Source organism: Euprymna scolopes, chromosome 21, assembly GCF_053919585.1.
Source record: "Euprymna scolopes isolate OS-2025 chromosome 21, ASM5391958v1, whole genome shotgun sequence".
Taxonomy (NCBI): Eukaryota; Metazoa; Mollusca; class Cephalopoda; order Sepiida; family Sepiolidae; genus Euprymna; species Euprymna scolopes.
This window is the reverse complement of record NC_136502.1, coordinates 50,328,200-50,349,672: the sequence shown is the minus strand read 5'-3', so window position 1 is coordinate 50,349,672 and position 21,473 is coordinate 50,328,200. Positions and strand designations below refer to the sequence as shown.

The following is a 21,473-nucleotide window of genomic DNA, read 5'->3' as shown; positions in this document are numbered from 1 at the left end:
ATGGTGGGGGTGGGGGGTCTTATGGCTGGGCTTGTGCGTAGTAGATGTCCACCGAACAAGAACGAATGAAAGATAGAGTGGAGTCTTGGTTTGAGGCACTATTCATTATCATATGACATGAATCCGAATATTCTATTGTTGGCATTGGTTTCCCTGATATTTTTCTAGTCAGAATTCTTTCTGGAAAGACATCATTTATTTACGGGAGGGACAATGTGCAAGTTTCTAGCATCCTACGTGAAAATGATTTTGTTGAACCACTTGATTTGAACGTTGAACACTCAGGTCGTATGTTCATGTTGTTAACTACTTGATCATCGTCACCTCCGGAGGTATCATTGTGGTACTATCATGCCATTCTGCATAAATAATATTTCTCAAGAATCAAATCTTATCACCCTGGAATGGAGGCACAACATACTAGACCTCAAGCATGACATTCCCTTTTTTCGAGCAGCATCTAATCATTGTCTTGAGCCAACGTTGTGTTTAAGATCTTCAAGAATTTGTGGTTTGCTGCCGTTGTTTAAATTGCCAAGTAATCGATTACATTATGCATTACTCATTACTTCTTTGAAGAGAATTATATTGATTTTGCCGGCAAGGAATCTTCTGATGTTCAGTTAGAGTTCGGAAGAAAGACACAACTCAATAATTAGTGGAAACAAAATACATTGAACAGAAAAGCAAATACAAACAATGAAGAGTGTGAGTATATGCCAGTCCAACTGTTACAAGTGCAAGACTATAGTTGGGAGATATTTTCTCCCAGTCTTTATCATAAGTAAAAGAGTTCATTATTATCTGTAGGGTGGACAAATCACAACAGAATTATTGCAGGTGAAAAATGAAATGCTTGATTGTGGTTAGAAGCAAGAAAGAGAAGTCTTACCGTGAGTGCTCAGCGAGTGAATACAGGCGAAGAAAAGGAAGAACAAACATGGCGGCCAGCATTTTTATTTCGTCCATCTTCACGCACTCAGCTAGTCCGAACCTCACATTGTCACATGTGATGGTAACACCTCCAAGGCGGCATATAACATCCATTCCAATGATGGCTTGGACACCAGGCACCAGGCGATCAGTGACAATTGCATGGACCCTCATCCGACGTTCAGCAATATCAATAGTGACGGTCTTCTTCCCTCGACACTTCACTCGCGACCCATCGAATGCCACTACTTCTCCCTTCCCTTTCCATCTTCCGACCAGGGTAGTGTGCACCATGGTAGTGGTGCAGCCAGTGTCAATCAGGGCCATAATTTCCCGTCCTTCCACCGCAATCTTCTGTTTGGGCATCTGCTGCGGGTGCGCCTCTATTCTCGAATCGGGGCGGCCGCTGGCGCGTCGGCCTCCCCTCGCCAGTTTCCCGAACTTGTGCATTTTACCGCTAAATGGCCTCTTCGATTGCATTTGTAACACACTGTCCGTTGCAAGAACTTCCTGCAGGCTCTGTGGGCTGGGTGCTCACTAAAATTTTCGCAGTTCTAAGCAGCTCACTCACATCCAGCGTCTCCACCCCCGGTACCTGCTGCAACCTTTTCGATATTTCTTCCGGGAACCCGGTAACAAAAGTCATCTTGACTACGTGACTCGTGGCATGTCCTCTGATGCCCGACAACTCAACCAATCTCCTTATCTCATTCGCATAGACATCCACAGATTCACCAGAATGTCGGTTAACAACTCTTCCACGGGGCCTCGCTCCAAAAACACCTCATCAAAGATTGCCGCTATTTCATTGCCTGTACTCACTCGCTGAGCACCCACGGTAAGACTTCTCTTTCTTGCTTCTAACCACATTGATGAAATAGTGAACAACATTCCTCTATTTCTTTTGCTACATTATCTGAAATCTCTGACGATTTTAACAAAACTTCTTTCTTGTAAAAACATAAAAGAAAGAACGAAAGCCATGTATTGTTAACTCATCAGATCATTCTCAGACAATCGTTAGCGTCCATATTTACTGACTGTCAGCTGGCAGAACTTTAGGCTTATTGTACTCTATTACCTAGGTTTGTTTTTGTTTTTTTTTTTAACTAGGCTGATGCTTTTCTACATACAACAAGTGAGGGAGTTCCGATTGATGGTAAATTAACCTTTTAAATCGATTTTTGGATGCTGAGAAAATTAAGCTATCTACAATTATACTAAGATTGGTCAAAAGTTTGGAAGAAAGGGAGATGTTTTCTACCTTATGACCCACCACAGCTCTGTTCTGAATTCATTCTCTTATAAAATGATGTAATATAATTCGAATCAGATGTAACCCCGGAGTTGCGTAAGATAAAAAAAAATATGACTAATATATCATTTGATTCAGACTAAAATTGGCTGACTTGAAAGCTCAACTCAGTTTTCAAGTGTTTTTTCTGCAACATCCCTTTAATCAAATCAAGTGTTATTGTTATATATTGAAACTCTGCGTCTGTAAGTAGATTAAGTAAACTAGTATGGATTTTTGGTGAGCGTCAGATTAGTATATGTCAGGATAACCTGGCAGCAAATAGAAATATACCCAGCTGCAGGTGACATGATTGAAGTGGCAGTCTAAGCTTAGCTCCTGAGACAAAACATACTCGAAATGCAGATGCTGAAATATAGGAGTGATTACATTCACTTCTTTGAGGAGATAAACAAAAGGATTTTTGAAAGGCAGTTCTTCATTAAAAACGATTCAAACAAGATGTGGCCGACAATGTAGAGGTAATCAACGCGAATGTTGTCTCGAACTTCTGCCTGTCTGCATCTCTCAATTTCATCCTTATGACTAAGCAAAACAAGTGAAGTAATTAGTTAGTCATATTGGTTTGTCTTTCCATGAATAACCTTTCACTCTCTAATAAAACCTTTCTGAAAACTCAGTATGCCTTTATTGTGTTTCTATGCATGAGTAGATTCATCTTAAGTTGCACAGAAGGTCACCAACTACAAGAGAATCACAGTCAGTCATGAAGGACGAAAGAAGCAACTATAAAAGAAAGATCAGCACATATCAACACCTTGTGCAACCATGCATATAACAGGACTTTTATTATTCAATTTGGTTGTGAGCAAGAATATAGATGTGCAAATGTGTTTGATGTAAACGACCAGATGTGAATGTTTCGTTTAACACTAAAATGTTACATTATCAGAACACACTTTTAAAATTAACAACTAATGAAAAATACAAACCATCTGGAAAACTTGGAAAACTAATATTCAAGCTCAGAAATTTGTACATTTTATTTAATTCATAAGGGTAGATTATTCTCATTGCATCAGTCATTATCGTATGGAAGTGTTAATTTTCTGTAATGTTTAGTTATTATAGCCTATAGTAAGGATTGAATCGTCAACATCTAAAAGACTGTCACATAGAATGAATTTTTAAGCTATGATCTTAGCTATTTAGCCAAGTAATATTAATAGTATGAATTAATAATGAATTTTTGAAATATAAAACCTAATCTTGTTCAAATGTGTAGCATTACTATTTTTAAGGAATGATGCTGTGTAACGTTACACAAGTGTCATCATATAGACAACATAACAAAGAAACAAAGACAACGAAAGAATTTGACTCACTCTTCTTTCAATTGAGACAACAGAGATTTATTTAAAGGACTTCCAGAATAGCACCTTGTCTCTTGTTCTTAACAAGCCTCTGCTGTGTCAAACAAGTGATACTGTCTTAACAAGCCTCTGCTTTCAAAACAAATTACTTCAGTCAGTTTTAAAAGATCAAGGCTTTCTTTCTTGAGCCAACACATGACTTCATTAATATTTAGATTTATATCTGAGGGCTCTTTTAAGGATAGACGTTGCTGCCTTTATGGTTGCCAACTGTATTTCGTCACAGCTTGGGCCTCCAGGGATTCTTTCTAAGTATTTATTAAAGATTTTTATTAGGCTTTTTTTCCTATCACAGCAGGTATAATGTGTATTTCTTCCAGAGACCATGTCGTTTTTAAATTATGTTTTAGGTCTTGATATTTTGTTATTTTTACACATTCAGCTCTTCGGATGGCTCATCTCTGATCAAAGATCAAGAAGGATTGAGAAAACGCTGGCAAAAACACTTTAAAAATCTGCTCAACTGGCCATCTTCAGTCAACACGGAGGTACTCAATCAGATTCCTCAGCAATCAATTCAGGATACACTTCCTGAGGAATGGCAGAAATCGATAAAGAAATCACTCAAACTCAGGCAAAGCAGCTGGAAAGGATAGAATACCTGCTAAAATCTATAGAAGGCAGCAAGTCCAAACTTATTTAAAGTCTTTCATGAATTACTGCAAAGAATCTGGGAGAAGGTATCAGATGACTTTCGAGATAGTCTTTGGAACGGTGACATTAATGAGTGCAATTCTTTCAGGCTTGTTTCATATTACAATGTCTGGTTTGCTGACTTTGTCTTTTATATATATATATCTGCTTGCCTGAATGTCTTTGTCATAAAATGCTGTCACTTTTCCATTTGATGTTATCGGTGATCAGTGTGGATTAACATATGTGAGTTTAAATTATTTTTTCTTGTAAAAGATGCATCACATATTTCACAAGAATACGGTTTCTCACCACTGTGGCTCAGTATGTGTCTCTTTAAAACAGATCTTGTTCTAAATGATGAGCTGCACAAATCACAAGGAAAAGGTTTGTGTCCACTGTGAATCTGCATGTGTTTTTTTAGATCAGATTTTGCTGTAAATGCTGAACGACAGACTTCACAAGAATGCGGTTTCTCTCCAGTGTGGATTTGTAAGTGTCGCCTTAAGTCAGACTTAGTTGTAAATGCTGAGTCACACACTTCACAAGAATGTGGCTTCTCTCCTGTGTGTCTTTGCATATGAACTCTTATGTAAGATTTCTCTCTAAAAGCTGCGCTACATATTACGCAAATGTAAGGTTTCTCTTTACTATGCGTTTGCACATGTGCTTTTAAATTCGGTTTTGTTGTAAATGATAAGCCACACACTTCACAACTATATGGCCTCTCTCCACTGTGGGTTTGCACGTGTCTCTTTAAATTAGGTTTCGTTTTAAAGGATGAAGTACACAATTCACAGGCATAAGGTTTTTCTCCAGTGTGTATTCGTATATGTATCTCTAAATGAGATTTCGCTACAAATGATGAACCACACACTTCACAATTGTGAAGTTTCTCTCTAGTTTGTTTTTCCATGTCTTCTGTCACATTGGATTTTATCATAAATGTTGTGCCACAAGGTTGTGCTTCTTTTTTCTATTTAAAATGTGTTTTTTTTTTTTTAATTCAATGTAATAAGCTTTATGGACAGCTTGATTTTTTAATTGTCTTGGAAAAAGATTATGTTGTGAATGATTAGCAGCACACTTTACAAAAAATTCTTTAAATAAAAAATTTCAGTAAATTCCAAGGGAAACGTTATCTCCAGGTTGTATTTCAGTAGTTGATTTCATTATTTCTAAATGTCAAGTTTGGTTGTTTAGCATTGATCTATTAATGACAGTGGAAATATTAACCTGCTCGTTTCAGTTGAATATGCTATTCCATATGTGCAGAGGCCACTTTCACGTTTTATTTTAATCAATTCTTGCTATTACCTGTAAATGAATAATAGATTTCATTTAATAATTAATATGTATAAAATATAGAGGTTTAATATTTGATATGAATAACAGGGAAGTAAAATATAAACTTATGGCTACTAAAGAGACTGAAAAAGTGATAGATTTGATGCAATATATTTTGTCTAAGTAAGGAATTTGTCAAGAAATACATGTTTAATTACAGAGACTATATATACACATATAATATATATATATATATATATATATATATATATATGCACACACACGCGCACACACACACACAGGTTGGATAATTCCAATGCACAACTGTAAGACTCGGTCCACGATTATAATTGTTTTTAATTTTTTATTTTGAAAAATGCCTATATCTTCTTTACCATGTAACACACATTTCACAAAATTGTCTTTAGTTTTATTGGGCTGCTCTTCAGAGACTATCAAAGATTAATAAAAACAGACACAGTGTTCCAAAATATAAAGAAAGAAAGATGATTAAAAAAGATGTGAAGAAATGCAACTCACTTTAAAAATGATATTCTGAGAATCCCCCCCACCCCTTAAAAACACATTGAAAAGTTATCAAACCGTTATCTTAAATTTAACCAATACAGATGGATTGGGATGTAACTAGTGTATATGCTTTGAGGCCAGAAACATTCATTTAATTGAGTTTGGAATTTGAACACTATTATAGAGGACATATGAATTAAAAATATAGTTTTTGATAAACTTACATATTATTTTTATTTATATAGACAAGTATTACATACATACATATATAAATAAAAATAATATATTTGACTCTTTTTTATTAAGCACTTTTAATAACCTCGTTTTAATTCATGGGTTTTATCTCCTGATTATCTTTAACCTGGAATATATATCATCATCATCATGCAGTCCGCCAGTCTTCACGATAACTAGTTGGGGCCTCAGTGCTTTATCCCTCAGTGTTGGCATAGCCTCACTCCATCACCACAGGACTTTCCACCTTAGCTCCAAACTTGCGTGCGCAGTTTAGGTGCAGTATCTGTTGCGCATCAGATAGGCACTCTCTGAACCTCCAATGCTTATGTCCAGTGGAGTGAAACCGCGATGACTGGCAGCGGAGGAGGCCGCAGCTTCTGGCCAAAAGTAATCTCAGTGAGGTAAACAGTTTGCCTATTGTGTCCGCTACTATGCTTTTTCTTTCTGGATGAGATTCCATAGCTTTTTAAAGGAAACCTGCAAGGCAGCAGCAGGATTTGAAGTCAGAGTTCCCATCTCTTAGCCTTTTGCTGTGATAAGGCCCACAAGGCAGTGGTGTTTAATTTTGGGGTTGGTTCCCCTAGTCTTCGCCCAACCAAGGGCACCCACAAGACAGGGGGGTAGGGGTTGGTAGTGTGCCAGGGCATGTCCACACATTGGTGGGCCATAACGCACTACCTCTGGGGTCCCCTCCTACTCCGAGATCTCCTACAAGTTTAGCCTGTGGCCACAAGGCACCCAGTTACTGTGTGTGGCCAACATGGAGGCACTGTAGGAGTCTTGATGATGGAGAGGATATGTACTGGCAAGGAAGACTTATGCATAGCTGCTCCCTTATATGCTCATATATATATATAGGGAGAGAGAGAGAGAGAGAGAGAGAGAGAGAGCAAATACAAAATATGAGATAGGTACGAGATAATGTGTGGATGTTAATGTAGTGGTCAGGAGCAATGAGTGTTCGTTTTAAAACAGTTTAAATATGGAATGGTGCAACTGAAAAAAGGTGTCAGGTCACTTTAAAATAAATCTGTTCTGTTTATTTGCAATGTCATCTTAGGTATGCATAAGATTTTTTTGACTAATGCTTGTGAACTTAATGTGTGTCAAATGTCTTTCGATGAAGTCATTGCTTCTAGTATAGTGGAATGAGCTAGTGATATGCTTAATTCCCCATGATGTTGTAAAGCTTTGGGAAGCTTACTCTATGTATTGTGGGCTTTTGTTATAATCTCATCAAGATGTTTAATAACAGTGTAGTTTTTTTTATTTAGTTTGGTTACTGGTATGGGCACTTCGTCAACAGCTGGTTATATTGAGTATCAGTCAACAGTCAAGAGGTATTGCTGTCCATTGATCTCAATACGTTTGATGCAATGTATTTTGATGGGCATGATGAAAGGTTGTGTATTTCAAGTGGTTCATGTCTGTTTTCATCTTGGTGTTGCTGACAGAATGTAATGTTGCACACCTTTTTTGACAGTGCTGTTACATTTTAATGGACCCAACATGTTGTACACTCCATCACAAGGAAAAAAAGACAAACCACGCATGTGTGCTCCCCTTCTTCTGTTGCATATGAGATGATGCCACAAAAAATAGTGAAGAAATGATGAATGTGAGAAGTGTGAAGGGCCAATGTTGCCTTCACATGTTCGCCAAGTTTAAGAAAAATCAAGTGGATGGAGCAAAATTATGGGGTAAAAAATGTCATTATTTTCCAATTTTGGCGCATTTATTATCCCTTTTGAACTCCTGGGAATGCCAAATCTCAGTGAAAACGGACAAGCGATGCAGTTTCACGCCTTAAGACATGTATATTTGAATTCGGCACCATGGAAACTACTATATAGGTATACATATCAAGTTCTTCAGTAATATGAAAAAAGAACTCTTAAAAGGCATTTTTTAGCCCTAAAAGTCCCAGAGGGATGCAAACCAGAATTTTATCACGGTCACCCATACTGAATTTATATTAAGAACAATAGCTTCCACATATTGGCCAAGTTTCAGGAAAATCTAATGGATAGATCAAACACTATGGGGCAAAAAGTGTATTTTTGGCTATTTTGGGGCATTTTATACCTCTTTTGAGCCCCTGGAGAGCCAAATCCCAGTGTAAGTGGATAACAGTGCAGTTTCAGGTCTTAAGACATATATATTTGAGTTGATCACCGTGAAAAACGACCACATAGTCAGACATACCAAGTTGTAGTTGAGAAATATGAAAAAAGAGCCACAAAAAGAGGCATTTTTAGCACTGAAAGTTCCTGGGGTCATGAACCAGAATTTTGCCAGGGACACCCATACTGGATTTATATTAAGAACAACGGGCTCCACATTTTGGCCAAATTTAAAAAAAAAAAATCTAATGAATGGATCAAAAGTTATGGGGCAAAATGTGTCATTTTTAGCCATTTTACGGCATTTTTGACCTCTTTTGAGCCCCTGGGGGCGCAACGTTAAGTTTTGTAAAAAAAATATTTTTTACTGTGCACATCTATTTAATGAAATACAATTTGTGGCAAAATTTTAGGAAAAACTAATGGACGGTTATCTGGCACTAGTCCGGACTAACGGGCGCACAGATGCCACTGAAAACATAGGTCCCTCTCTGATGAATCGGGGCCCAAAAAAAGAAAAAAACTTTTCTTTTTTTAACAAAGGCTTTATATCAGATATTTCCAACAACGCATTTTTTTTCGAAGCTACTTTAACTTTTTCAGACGAGTGTGACTTTTTGCCTCTCCATGATGCCACCCACACATCTTGAATCCCACTTCTTCAAACACTCATGTTTAAAACACGTCCTTTCCCACTTTTTCAGCTCAGACACATCCTTTTCTGCTTTCTCATGTTTTAAACATGCCTCAAATATCCATGTCCATTTTTATCTTTGCTCTGACATCACATCACACAGTCAGCTAGGCCATTTGCATATGGCTGCTGCTAACTCAGCGTCTGTTACAAGAATATGCATGATTGGCACATCTTCTGTGTGTTATTATTGATATTTTCCCAAGATACGCTGTGTCTGACAAGTTTGCACTATACTTTTATGCATTTTATGGAGCTGGTGTAGAAATGTCATCTCTCATAAATTCTGGAATTAAAACTTTAAAGAGTATTCCTGCTTCAATTGCTAGTTCCTATACTAAAAGAGTTGTTAAAAGGCATTTTAAACTGACAGTGTTATGGTTAATGCCATGTGGTTTATGATGGCACAAAACGACCACCATATTTGATAAGTCATGAAAAGATGTGGTTCAAAAATCACCCCAAAAAATGTTAAAATTGTCAGTATTTTGTGCTGGCCTAGTTTAGATAACATAGCAACACATGTTACTTATTATGTAAAAAGTAAAATTTGTAAAATAAAATAAAAAAATAAATAAAAAGGTGCTTATACAGATTAAACCCTATATCTGAAACAAAAAAATGGCACAAAAACTCCATGTACTTACCTGTTAGGGTGAATGAATTTTACGCCAAAATTTATAAAAAAATTCAACACCATGCAAATTTGGAAAACTGTTCTTAACATGGAGAGAGGAGTGGATTTTTTAAATTTTCCCTTATTTGAATTATGTCTCTTATCCATTGGTCTTAATAGCAGCAAAACTTACTGCCGACAGATCCTATCAATAAAATTTTATTTTATTTTTGAAAGATTGTCTATAAGTTTGTGCCTTCACGATATTTTAGGGAATTAATTTCTATTTCAGTCACGCAAATTTTAACGAAACGTTTGTTTATCCACCTAAGCAGCAGTCTTTTGCATATTTTTCGATCCGAACTGACTGTAAACTCACACGCGAATGAAGCAACATCCAAAAATGAAAAGACGTCTGTCAAACAAACAAAAAACGTCAGAATCCCTTCTCACCAACTCCTCTTAACATAAACCTTAATTCATGACACTTAGTTTCACAATCTCTGCTCTCCCTCGACTGTTCTAAAACTAGACTGTCTGTTCTCTCCAAGTTATTTTTCTGATAGTGAATATCCCCCTCATATGCAAATTATTACCACACACATATAAAAAAAACTATCTACAAAATTAAGTTTTTCTTTCCTTCTTTTTTCTTCCCCGATTCCATCTCCTTCTATACAATTTTTTGAAAAGAATTCTAGATGAATTTGCATTATATTGTTGGTAGACTGCCGTTTTCTTTGGGTTTTTTTTTACTTAATAGGTAGGTACATATTAAAATTTTGTATTATTTTCTTTGCTTTCTTTTTTATGAGCAGTAGGAGTTAGTCAGGAGAACCACAAATAAAAACTGCTTGCTTATTCTTAAACACACCAAAATTCTATCAGTTTATAATTATTTGAGTTGGGCACGGCAAAAACAATGGAAAATAAACAGGTAGTTGTTTTTAAAACAAATTAAAATCTATTAAAATCCATTATTCTTGAGCAACTTTGTTTTCAAAAAGATAAAAGCCTGAATTTTATTATATGAAAAGCAGAATAATATAAAACTTTTTTATAGAACTTTAAATTTTTAATAGAATTTTAAATTTTTAATAGAATTTAAAATTTTAAATTTTTAATAGAATTTTAAATTTTTAATAGAATTTTAAATTTTTAATAGAATTTTAAATTTTTAATAGAATTTTAAATTTTTAATAGAATTTTAAATTTTTAATAGAATGTAAAATTTTCCAAAACCACACAATTCACTGCCATTTTGTTTTGATCAATAAAACATTTAAATACCCCCCCCCCCGTTTAAATAAGATTTAGGATGATTTACTATAAGAATATGCAAAAATATTATACCAGATGAGTGATCATTTTGGAAATGCTAGGCGCTGTATGAGTTAAAACAACCCCTGTATCCAGGCTGGTTTGGGATAAGAGGGTGAGGCTGACCCTGCGCAAACCAACTTCACTTTAAATAAACTCCCAGTGCATGTCATCTATCATCCACCCCTCACTTCCTTCAAGTCCTGTGGCTTTTGGTGAGCGACAAAGCGATAGGTCTGGGCACACTGGAATTCGTAGCCGTAAACCTGAACACAGGCGTCTCAGGGTATAGGGTCGCTCTCCACTAACGGGAGTGGAAATAGAGTTTGGCAGCCGTCTGAGTGTCTGAGCAGCCCTCTTTAGGACAGCACTGCTCACCCCCGTGGTATGAGGAATGGACTAGAAAAGGTACCCCAAACATTGCCCACTCCACTATATCCTGGCTGGCTTACCACGGTCAGTGGGAACCCTAATATGCGGTTGAAATAAAGAAAAAAAAATACCTATCAAGATTGCGACATGGAATTTTTGTACACTCTTGGATAAAAATAACCCAGACAGACCACAAAGATGCACTGCAGTCATTGCAGGCGAACGCACCAGGTATAATATTGACATTGCTGCTCTAAGTGAAACAAGACTGGCAGGTGAAAGTGAAATTAATGAAAGCGATCAGGGCTACACCTTCTTTTGGAGTGGCAGAGGACCTGAGGAGAGGCATGAGGCAGGAGTTGGCTTTGTAGTGAAAAATGCGCTCGTGAGTAAACTGGCTGGACCTCCAAAGGTAGTGAATGACGATCTAATGACACTGAGACTCCCTCTATCAAATGGAAAGAAGTTTGCTACTCTTGTCAGTGCATACGCTCCTATGATGACAAACCCTGATGACATCAAGGACAAGTTCTACGAAGACCTGAATAACATCATAGGTGCAACACCAAATCCAGACAAACTCATCATATTTCGTGATTTTAATGCAAGAGTAGGCTGTGACAGTACTGCCTGGGAAGGTGTTATAGGAAAACATGGTATTGGAAAATGTAATAGCAATGATCTTCTCCTTCAAACCTGCTCTGCGCATGACCTGCTGATAATAAACAGTGTTTCACCTCCCTAGTCGTAAAAGAACATTGTGGATGCATCCTCGCTCAAAGCACTGGCATCTAATTGATTATGTCATTATCAAGGAAGGAATCGGGACAGGCAGGATGTACGTATTACTAGGGCCATGTGTGGAGCTGAGTGCGAGACAGACCACCGTCTCATAGTGGCTAAGCTCAATCTGTATATCCAACCAAAGAGAAGATCTCAAGGAAAGAGAGCTCAAAAACAATTTAATATCAACAAGTTGAAAATAAAAACTGTCCAGACATCTTTCACTGAAACTCTGTCAGAGCGCCTTGAACCTGCTGGAATAGACAACCGAGATGTGGAAACAGTATGAAAGACAATCCGCAAGACAGTGACATGGAGTGTCTAGGGCCAGTCTCCAGGAAACACAAGGACTGGTTTGACAAGAACTGCCTGGAGATTACACAGTTGCTAGAGAAGCATTCTTCATACAAAGCCCATATTGAGGATCCATCCTCCAAACTAAAGAAGGACATATGGAAGAGTTTGCGTAGTAACGTTCAGTTGAAGCTCAGACACATGCATGATTCTTGGCTAAGCAAGAAAGCAGAAGAAATTCAAATTTATGCAGATAGGAATGGCATGAAAAATTTCTATAATAGTCTCAAGGAAATTTATGGTCCAACTCCATTCAAATCATCATCTCTCCTCAATGCAGACGGATCCACTCTCCTCACTGACAAAGACGTGACTCTGAGAAAAGTGTACTAAACCATCCCTCTACCATCAATGATGAGGCTACCGACTGCCTCCCCCGAATTACCGTAAACAAGGAATTGGATGAATTCCCAAACCCCGAATAGACTGAGAAAGCAATCCACCTCTTGTCCACTGGGAAAGCGCCTGGCTCAGATTCTATCCCAGTTGAGATATATAAAGAGAGCGGCAAGACCCTGACTGAAAAACTCCATCAGCTTTTCCACATCATCTGGCAGAAGGAGGTACTTCCCCAAGACTTCAAAGATGCCTCCACCATACATTTATACAAGCATAAAGGTAACCACCAGGTCTGCAACAACCACCAGGAAATATCCCTGCTATGCATTGCAGGCAAGGTACTGGCCAGAATAATGCGGAACAGGTTCATAGTTCATCTGGAAAAAGACCTCTTGCCAGAGAGCCAATGTGGATGCTGTAAGGATCGTGGTACTACAGATATGGTGTTTGCCGCCAGGCAGCTCCAAGAAAAGTGCCAAGAACAAACTGTAGACCTTTACTCCACCTATGTTGATCTGACCAAAGCCTTTGACAATGTAAGCAGAGAAGGTCTCTGGAGAATAATGGCAAAGTATGGGTGTCCTAGAAAATTCATTGCCATCATAGTCAGTTTCATGATGGAATAATGGCCAGACCCTTTTGAATTCACAAATGGAGTGAAACAGGGGTGTGTTTTGGCTCCCACTCTGTTCAGCCTCATGTTCTCTGCGATGCTGACGGATGCCTTTGGAGACACTGATGTGGGCATTGGAATCAGGTACAGATTTGACAGATCAATTTTCAACCTCAGGAGGCTACAAGCTAAATCTAGGGTTGCATCAGACACTGTAAATGATCTTCTATTTGCTGATGATTGTGCCCTTACTGCTACCTCAGAGGCAGTCATGCAACACAGTGCAAACATATTCTCAAAGGTTTGTGAAAATTTTGGTCTCACAATCAATACCAAGAAGACTGTGGGGATGCATCAGCCTGCTCCGGGAAAACCATATGCAGAACCCAATATTTCAATTGGGGGACAAAGACTTAATGCAGTTGACAAGTTCACCTACTTAGCTCTCCCGCAATGTAGTCATTGACGATGAAATCAACACCAGACTCGCTAAAGCAAGCGCTGCTTTGGCAGACTCCACAAAAATGTATGGGACAGAAGAGGCATCACCTTCATGAAAAAGATCAAAGTCTATAAAGCTGTCATATTCACCACCTTACTCTATGAATGCGAGTCGTGGACTGTCTACCAACAGCACACTAGAAAATTAAAGCACTTCCACAACACCAGACTGAGGAAACTGCTTGTCATAGGCTGGCAGGAAAGGATACCAGACACAGAAGTCCTCACTCGTGCTAGACCCTCAAGCATCCCCACTATCCTGATGAAGGTTCAGCTTCGCTGGGCTGGTTATGTAGATTGCATGCCAGACTACAGACTACCCAAGAAGCTCAAGTTTGCTGAGCTCCAACATGGCAAGCGCTTCCATGGCAGCCAAAGAAAACGATTTGAAGACACTCTGAAGGCATCACTGAAGGTCTTCAACGTTGATCCGTCATCATGGGGGCAGACAGCTTTAGATAGAGCCAAGTGGCGGGCCGCTTTTCATGATGGTGCCTGTAAATATGAAAATTACCAAAAGGTTATTGCAGAGAAGCGCAGAAAGGACAAGAAGGACAATGTTTTGAGACCCTCGACATCTGCTCTGATTCCGTTTCCACTGCAATAGAACTTTTTAAGCAAAGATGGGGCTTATCAGGCATATCCGTACTCACTGATGATGACTCCCTCCACCTTATCTTACAGGATGATCAGATGGTCCTTGTCATTTCGAGGGACGAACACACACACACACACAATTTAGGACCAGATATAATCTCTCTTATATCCGTTTTTCTTATATTCGGGTCTCTTATATCCGGATTACACTGTATTTGCTTTAAAAAAAAGCTACTTTATTGGTCATCTGTACTATAAAATTTGTTTTACGTAATTTCCGCCGAATGGCTTTGTAAACAAAGAAGTGTGACTGTTAATGAAAACCGAGTTATTAATTACTTTTCATACAATAAAGTGTTTTATAGTTTTAAAAAAGTTTGGGGTTTGTTTTACTATACACATAGATTCGAAAAAGTTGTCAAAAAACAAATATATAACAAATAAATGTTATCAAAGCCAAGATAAGTTACTTTTCTACTTAACTGGATAATTTTTTTAGTGTTTTTATTTAATATAACATGTTTATTCAACTCGAAAAGCTTACTGATGTATTGAAAAATTTTAAATGGCGCTAGACTCTCTGTTGAACACAGTAAATTTGGAAAAAATGAGTTAAAAATAAAAAACTATACAAAATACTATTAGAAATTTGCTCAATATATGTTACCGTGACATAGGCTGACATATATTCAGTGGGTTTCTAAGAGTATATTGTATATTTTTTTTTTATTTTTAACTAGTTTTCCCAACTTACTGTGTTCAACAGAGAGTCCAGCGCCATTTTAAATTTTCCAATACATCAGTAAACACTGTATGTTTTTTGAGCTGAATAAACATGTTACATTAAATAAAAATACTAAAAAATGATGCAGTTAGGTAGAAAAGTAACTTGTCTTTATAAAATTTATATGCTATATATTTGTTTTTTAACGATTTTTTTTTCGAATCTATGTGTATAGTAGGTACAGGCAATTAATGGCTGCTTCGGTAGGGGGGGCATGGTTTTTAACGCCAGTTAATCATAATAATTTTTTAAATTTTCGAGTACTTTTTATTGTATTTGAAAGATTATAGTTTAAAGTTAATTTCTCAAAAAAAAAAAAAAGTGTGTGAAATAAAAAATACATGGAATAATTTTATCTCAAATCTGAAAAACCCCTAGATTTCATATAAAAATTCATTATGACAAAAATAACGTTTACATTTTTCTGGCAAGGAAAATATAAGTTTTCTGGAATTATTTCTTCTTGTAATATTCGTCGGTCAAGTTCACTGAACTCAACTTCGTGATGAAACAAAAAAAAAAGTCTTAAGATAATGAATTAATACAATAAATGTGCTTAACTTTTGCTAAAAAAAAAAGTAATAATTATCCAAAAATGTATCACTGGTAGGAACGAACATTGTTTATCGTATCCTCTGGCGGCAAAATTGAAATATGTATGGAAGGACAAATTAGACATAATTTATGTCTTTATTTAACAGTATTTCGGCATACACAGCGACTTATTTATTTATTTATTTATTTGAGTCGTAGACCTTTCTCCCTTTATTTAAAAATGCATAAAAGTTAATTAAATTCATTAATTATACTACTGACAATTTATTCTTTGAAAAAAAAAAGTTAGCACCATTATTTATTAATACAGAATTACAATTGTTTAAGAAAACAATTTATAATTATTGAAAAAAATTACACACTGAAAAAATACAGACTTACGTTAAAATTAATGTTTACGTGGAATTTAAAGTTGATAAACACAAACAGGCAGGTAGTTGAAGAGAGGAGGAGGGTGGGCAAAACATACTGGTTTTCTTTTCAACTCTGTACATCCGTACTTACCGACATGGAACGTTCGTATAACCATTTGCTATTTTTTTTTTATTATTATTAAATTATTTTTCTATGTTCCTGTTTTTCAATTTATTTATGTTTTTACTTTATTTTCCAAGATTATATGAACATTATTTTACGTTGATGATTATACGTTCTTGCGTGCAATGGAAATATTAGAATCTTACATATAAAGATTACGTTAAAAATCTAAGCGTAAAAAAAAAAGTAGAAATAATTTTTGCAATTATAATTTTTTATGTGAAAATATTAAATAAACAATTCAATTATAATATTGGTAGTTCGAGAAATTAATTTTTCTTCGAGTTATATCGAATTCATTAATACGGACTTCAGGGGCTTTTTTCGTAATGTTCCTGTAAAAATTATTTTATTTTTGTTTTATTGTTACAAATTACGATGCTTTATTTACATTTACATTTAAAAAAAAAAGCAAAAATAAATTCTTGCGTTTTTTATTTACTACTGAAAACCAGAATTTTAGTAAAGGTATTTTTTTTGTTTCAACAAAATAATACATTTTCACTAAGATTTAAATAAAAAAAAAAAATAATTAGTTCATTATATTCCGCGATCATTATTTGATAAATACTGAAAATTTCATTAAAATTGGTTAATTTTCTGATTTTTGGTGAATTTTTAAGTAAAAGAAGGTGTAAAAATGTTTATATATTTTGAGCAGAGCGGCAATCATTTTGTCCGTACCTAGTGTATAGTAATACAAACCCAAAGTTTGTTTTATGTATGAGAAGAAAGAAATGTCTTTAAGACGTGTCCGACGTACGTAAAAATCATGAAAAAAAGTATCTACTTAACATATTTTCCAGATGGAGGAAAACTGGTAACTATCACGGTGTCTTCACTGTGTTCCAAGCCAGTTCATTTAATTAAGGAATACTTACTTGCTGGAACTCTTGTAATGTTCGTCGGTCGAGTTCATTGAACTCTCCTTCGTGATGAAACAAAAAAAAAAAAAATTGGCTATACGGTGTACTGTATCGTAACGTTTTACGTCGTTTTCCATACGAAATACATTAGCTTTGTTTTGTTTCATTTTATTTATTTATTTTTTGTGCCTATTGCAGTAAATGTGAAGATTGGCAGTCAAAACAGTTTCGTCAAAATTTCGATTTTACCTTTTTTCCACTACAGTTTCAAAAAGAAAAATAATGAATATTAGCAATGAAATCGAGCCATGGCATCATTATATCCAGTCAACAGTCAACGCTGCTACAAAAACTGTTCAAGTATTCACCTGTAGCGTGGTCCCTGGCTTTAGCAGAGGTCATTATGGATGATGATAGCCCAAGAAATACACCAATATTTAATAGGAATTGGATATAAAAGTTGTTTTAATCGGAGATATATGTGAAGGAAGGCTATGTCGGTACGTGCAACAATAGTTGATGCTCAAAGTGTATAAACATTTTGACCCCCCCCCTTTACTTAAAATTCACCAAAAATCAGGAAATTAACCAGTTTTAATGAAATTTTCAGTATTTATCAAATAATGATTGATCGCGGAATATAAAGAACCTATTATTTTTATTTCAATCTTAGTGGAAATGTAAACAAAAAATACCTTTACTAAAGTTATGGTTTTCAGTAGTAAAAAAAAAAAAAGAATTTATTTTTTCTTTTTTTTATGAAAATAAAGCATCGTAATTTGTAACAATAAAAAAGGAAAGATTCATTTTTTCAGGAACATTACGAAAAAAAGCCTCCAAGTCCGTATTAACGAATTCGACATAATTTGAAGAAAAATGAATTTCTCGAACTAACGATATTATCATTGAATTAAGGATTGTTTTTTATATTTTCACTCCCCAAAAAATATAATTGCAAAAAATATTTTCTGTGTTTTTAAGATTACATTTTTAGCTTAATTTTTATATGAAATATTTTAATATTTTCCTTGACTGACTGAATCTTCAGTGTAACATAATTTTTATATGATTTTGAAAAATAACTTTTTTTTTCTTTTTAATTTAAAAGCAGAGACCCAGAAAAATAATTAAATTTAAAACTAACAAAAATTATACAAACGTTCACGATAGGAATGTACGAATGCACGGCTGAGAAAAAAAAAAACAAAAAAAACAGCACTCCATATCTCCCTCCTGATGTCATTTTTAAACAGCCTTTTGACTTTCTGACATCTTGGATTTCTGTAGAATCCATACTTAGACGACTTCATATGTTTTGTTTGAGCAAAGCTAAAATCTTTCACTTTTGGGTGCTAATTAAGCGGTTTTTTTTGGGGGGGGGTTAGTATTTATTTAATTCAGTATCTTAGGACTTTTAAATAGACCCAGAAAACAAATATTTATCTATCAAGAGATTTTTACAATGAACTTCAAAATTGAGCTAAACTTGTCAGTTTCTGAATGTTGCTGTAAAAACATTTTTTCATTATAACTTTTTTCACGGGTACAAATACTCTTTTTTTCTTTTAAAAATTAACTTTAAGCTTTAATCTTTTAAATAAAATCAAATGTAATCGGAAACCTACAAAAAAATATGATAACTCAGCTTTCAAAACTATGTCCCCCTATCAGTTTTCCACGATTAATGCCCGTACAGTACATGTATAAAAGGAATATGTATATATATAAAAATGCAAAAAAATGAAAACTTTAAACGATTTCAAGTGCCCCCAGATAGTGAGTGCTACTTAAAAACATAAGCAGAGTTTTATAAAAATGAAAAATGGAGTAAAACGAAATTTTATAAAAAAAAAAAAACATTGTTATATTAGAAATAAAAAGATAAAAATTTCTTTCATAACTATTCATAGTGCAACACGTGTTTGTGTAAAGAAAGTTGAGTGAATAGGAGTCACAAGTCAATATGTTCATAAAATGAATGTGTGTAAATAGTATATGTATGTGGGTATTTGGCAGCATGGTATTATGTATGTGTGTGCATGGGTTTACCTTGTTCTTGTTCGTACATGTACAGCTGTGAGTAGTAGTTTGTTTCTGTTCATCTGACTCATCAGTGTATAAGCATATGTACAAAAGACAAATAAGGTTTGGAGGTGAGTCATTGAGTCGTTTCTGCCTCCTTCGGCCAAGGCCAGAAGATGATGTTAAACAGACGTTCTTGGATTCTTTCATGCAGATGTGCTTGGTGAAGTCTGGAGAAAGCTGATTTTGGTGACTAGATCTTATAATAATTTTTAAGTTCGCACTGATTTTACTAATTTTACATGGACGTGTTAGTTTCTGGAGCTTGAAATGATTTTCATTGGTTGGAAAATATTTTGAGTTCACACATTCTTGTGAAAACTTACTTGCTTTGGAGAATGACGAGAAAAGCGAATTCAAACAAAGTGGAGAAAGAGTGTAGCAATTATAACCATTTGCTTTTTGACGTTCATAGGAATAATTTCTCACTAATCAATCCCACTTTATCAACTAAGCTCCAGCCCCTGTCCCATCACTGCAATGTTGCATCACTACAAATATTTTAATGGAATGTGTTCTGATAAACTTGTGTCACTTGCACCTCCTTGATGTACATATCCCCGACAAAATCGCTTAGCAATAAAATCTCACCCCTTGCCAGAAAGGTTTCTATTTTAATAGTTTCTTCCCTCGAACAGCTAGACTTTAGAATTTCCTGCCTGCTGTCTGCTTCCCTGGCTGTACTGATATGCAGAAGTTAAAATGTAACATAAACAAATATCTTGTTAATCTTTCCTAGACATGACCCCAAATAGTAACCCCTTATGTCCAAGTGGCGATATGCTTTGTAACGGGTGAACATGAGTTAAAAAAAAAGAAGAGTTAAAAAATAAGAATAGGATTTGGTCCTATCACGGTGATTACAACAAAGTTGGAGAACATTTTCATGCATGTATTGTTGGAGTTTTTCAGACTATATTGTCCCTATATTAAATGTTATTTTCACTTAAAGGGAAGTAACTCATAACTGAATCATTTTCTTTCACAACACCTCATAAATTTCTATTCCATATATTTTGCTTGTTTCTTCCATAGTTAGTCTGTACGTTACGCTTAAAGAAATGACAATTACAAATTTTGAAAACCAAACTGCTTTTTAAAAAATGTCAAATACACAAAATTTGGCCTTAAAAAGGCCAGTCCGGCAACCCTGAACAAAAATATGAGAGTGCCTTCCTTTTGGTGTACGCTCGTTTTCAAATATCATTATAAAAAATATATGATCATTGTTGTGATGGTGTGAGAAAGGAACTCATAGTAATTTCGATGTGCAGCGGTTTTTCAACGAGGAAAGAACTCAACGAAATGTTACATAAAAAGAGAACATTAAAAAGAAACAGGGGAAAAGGATAACATTGCTAAGAGGTGCTCGACTGAAGGAGTAATTTAAAGATTTTCTCTTGCAATGTGATTTTATTATTTGTAATGTATGTAGCACAATATTACTTTCTGAGTATTTATTAGTATTTATTAATTTATCTTATTTGGATCAGTTTTATAGTTAAAATACAATGAAAAATGTTAATAAACTCATATTTGCTGCATGTTAATGGTTCTGTCAAAAAAAAAATTTATCCTATTCAGAAAAATATGAGCTTTATACAAGCATTTTCCATGAGTCATTGAAGTTATCATAATTTTAGCACTAATAATTGTAACTTAATCCTCGACAAGTCTTCTGTGAAACCATCTAGACTCGTCTCATCTGCATGTATTTTCTTGGAAAAAGATTTCTGCCTCATCAGAAAAATGTTCAAGAAAATGTTTAACCGGAAAATTATTTTATGAAAACGATTTATTAATATTAAACTATAAAAAGGAAAATCCTAGAATTAAAAAAAAATAAAAATAATATTTTATTTACACTCAATCAGATGTGCCTTATGCACTAATAAAAATGTAATTGGCATTTTGTTGCACTTTTAAAGATTTTAAATATTTATAAATAAAAAACGATTATTATATTGATTATAATTTTTTGACAGAAGAAATAAAAAAAGGCGTTTTTAATAGGGAAGAAAAGCAGCTCCC

General features: G+C 35.2%; 1 protein-coding gene across 2 annotated transcripts; it reads right to left on the bottom strand.

The window, feature by feature from the left end:
* Positions 1 to 17: 17 nt before the first annotated feature.
* Positions 18 to 17,430, bottom strand: LOC145242275 (uncharacterized). Of its 2 annotated transcripts, none has more exons than XM_080105290.1 (2): positions 17,376 to 17,430; positions 18 to 5,571 (listed from the first exon to the last, which is right to left on the bottom strand). In XM_080105290.1, the coding sequence occupies exon 2, from the start codon at positions 1,411 to 1,413 to the stop codon at positions 889 to 891; it is 525 nt and encodes a 174-aa protein (XP_079961416.1). In that variant the 5' UTR covers positions 1,414 to 5,571; positions 17,376 to 17,430; the 3' UTR covers positions 18 to 888. The 2 variants fall into 2 exon arrangements, with proteins under 2 accessions (XP_079961416.1, XP_079961417.1); XM_080105291.1 differs by having other exon boundaries at positions 17,290 to 17,423.
* Positions 17,431 to 21,473: the final 4,043 nt, after the last annotated feature.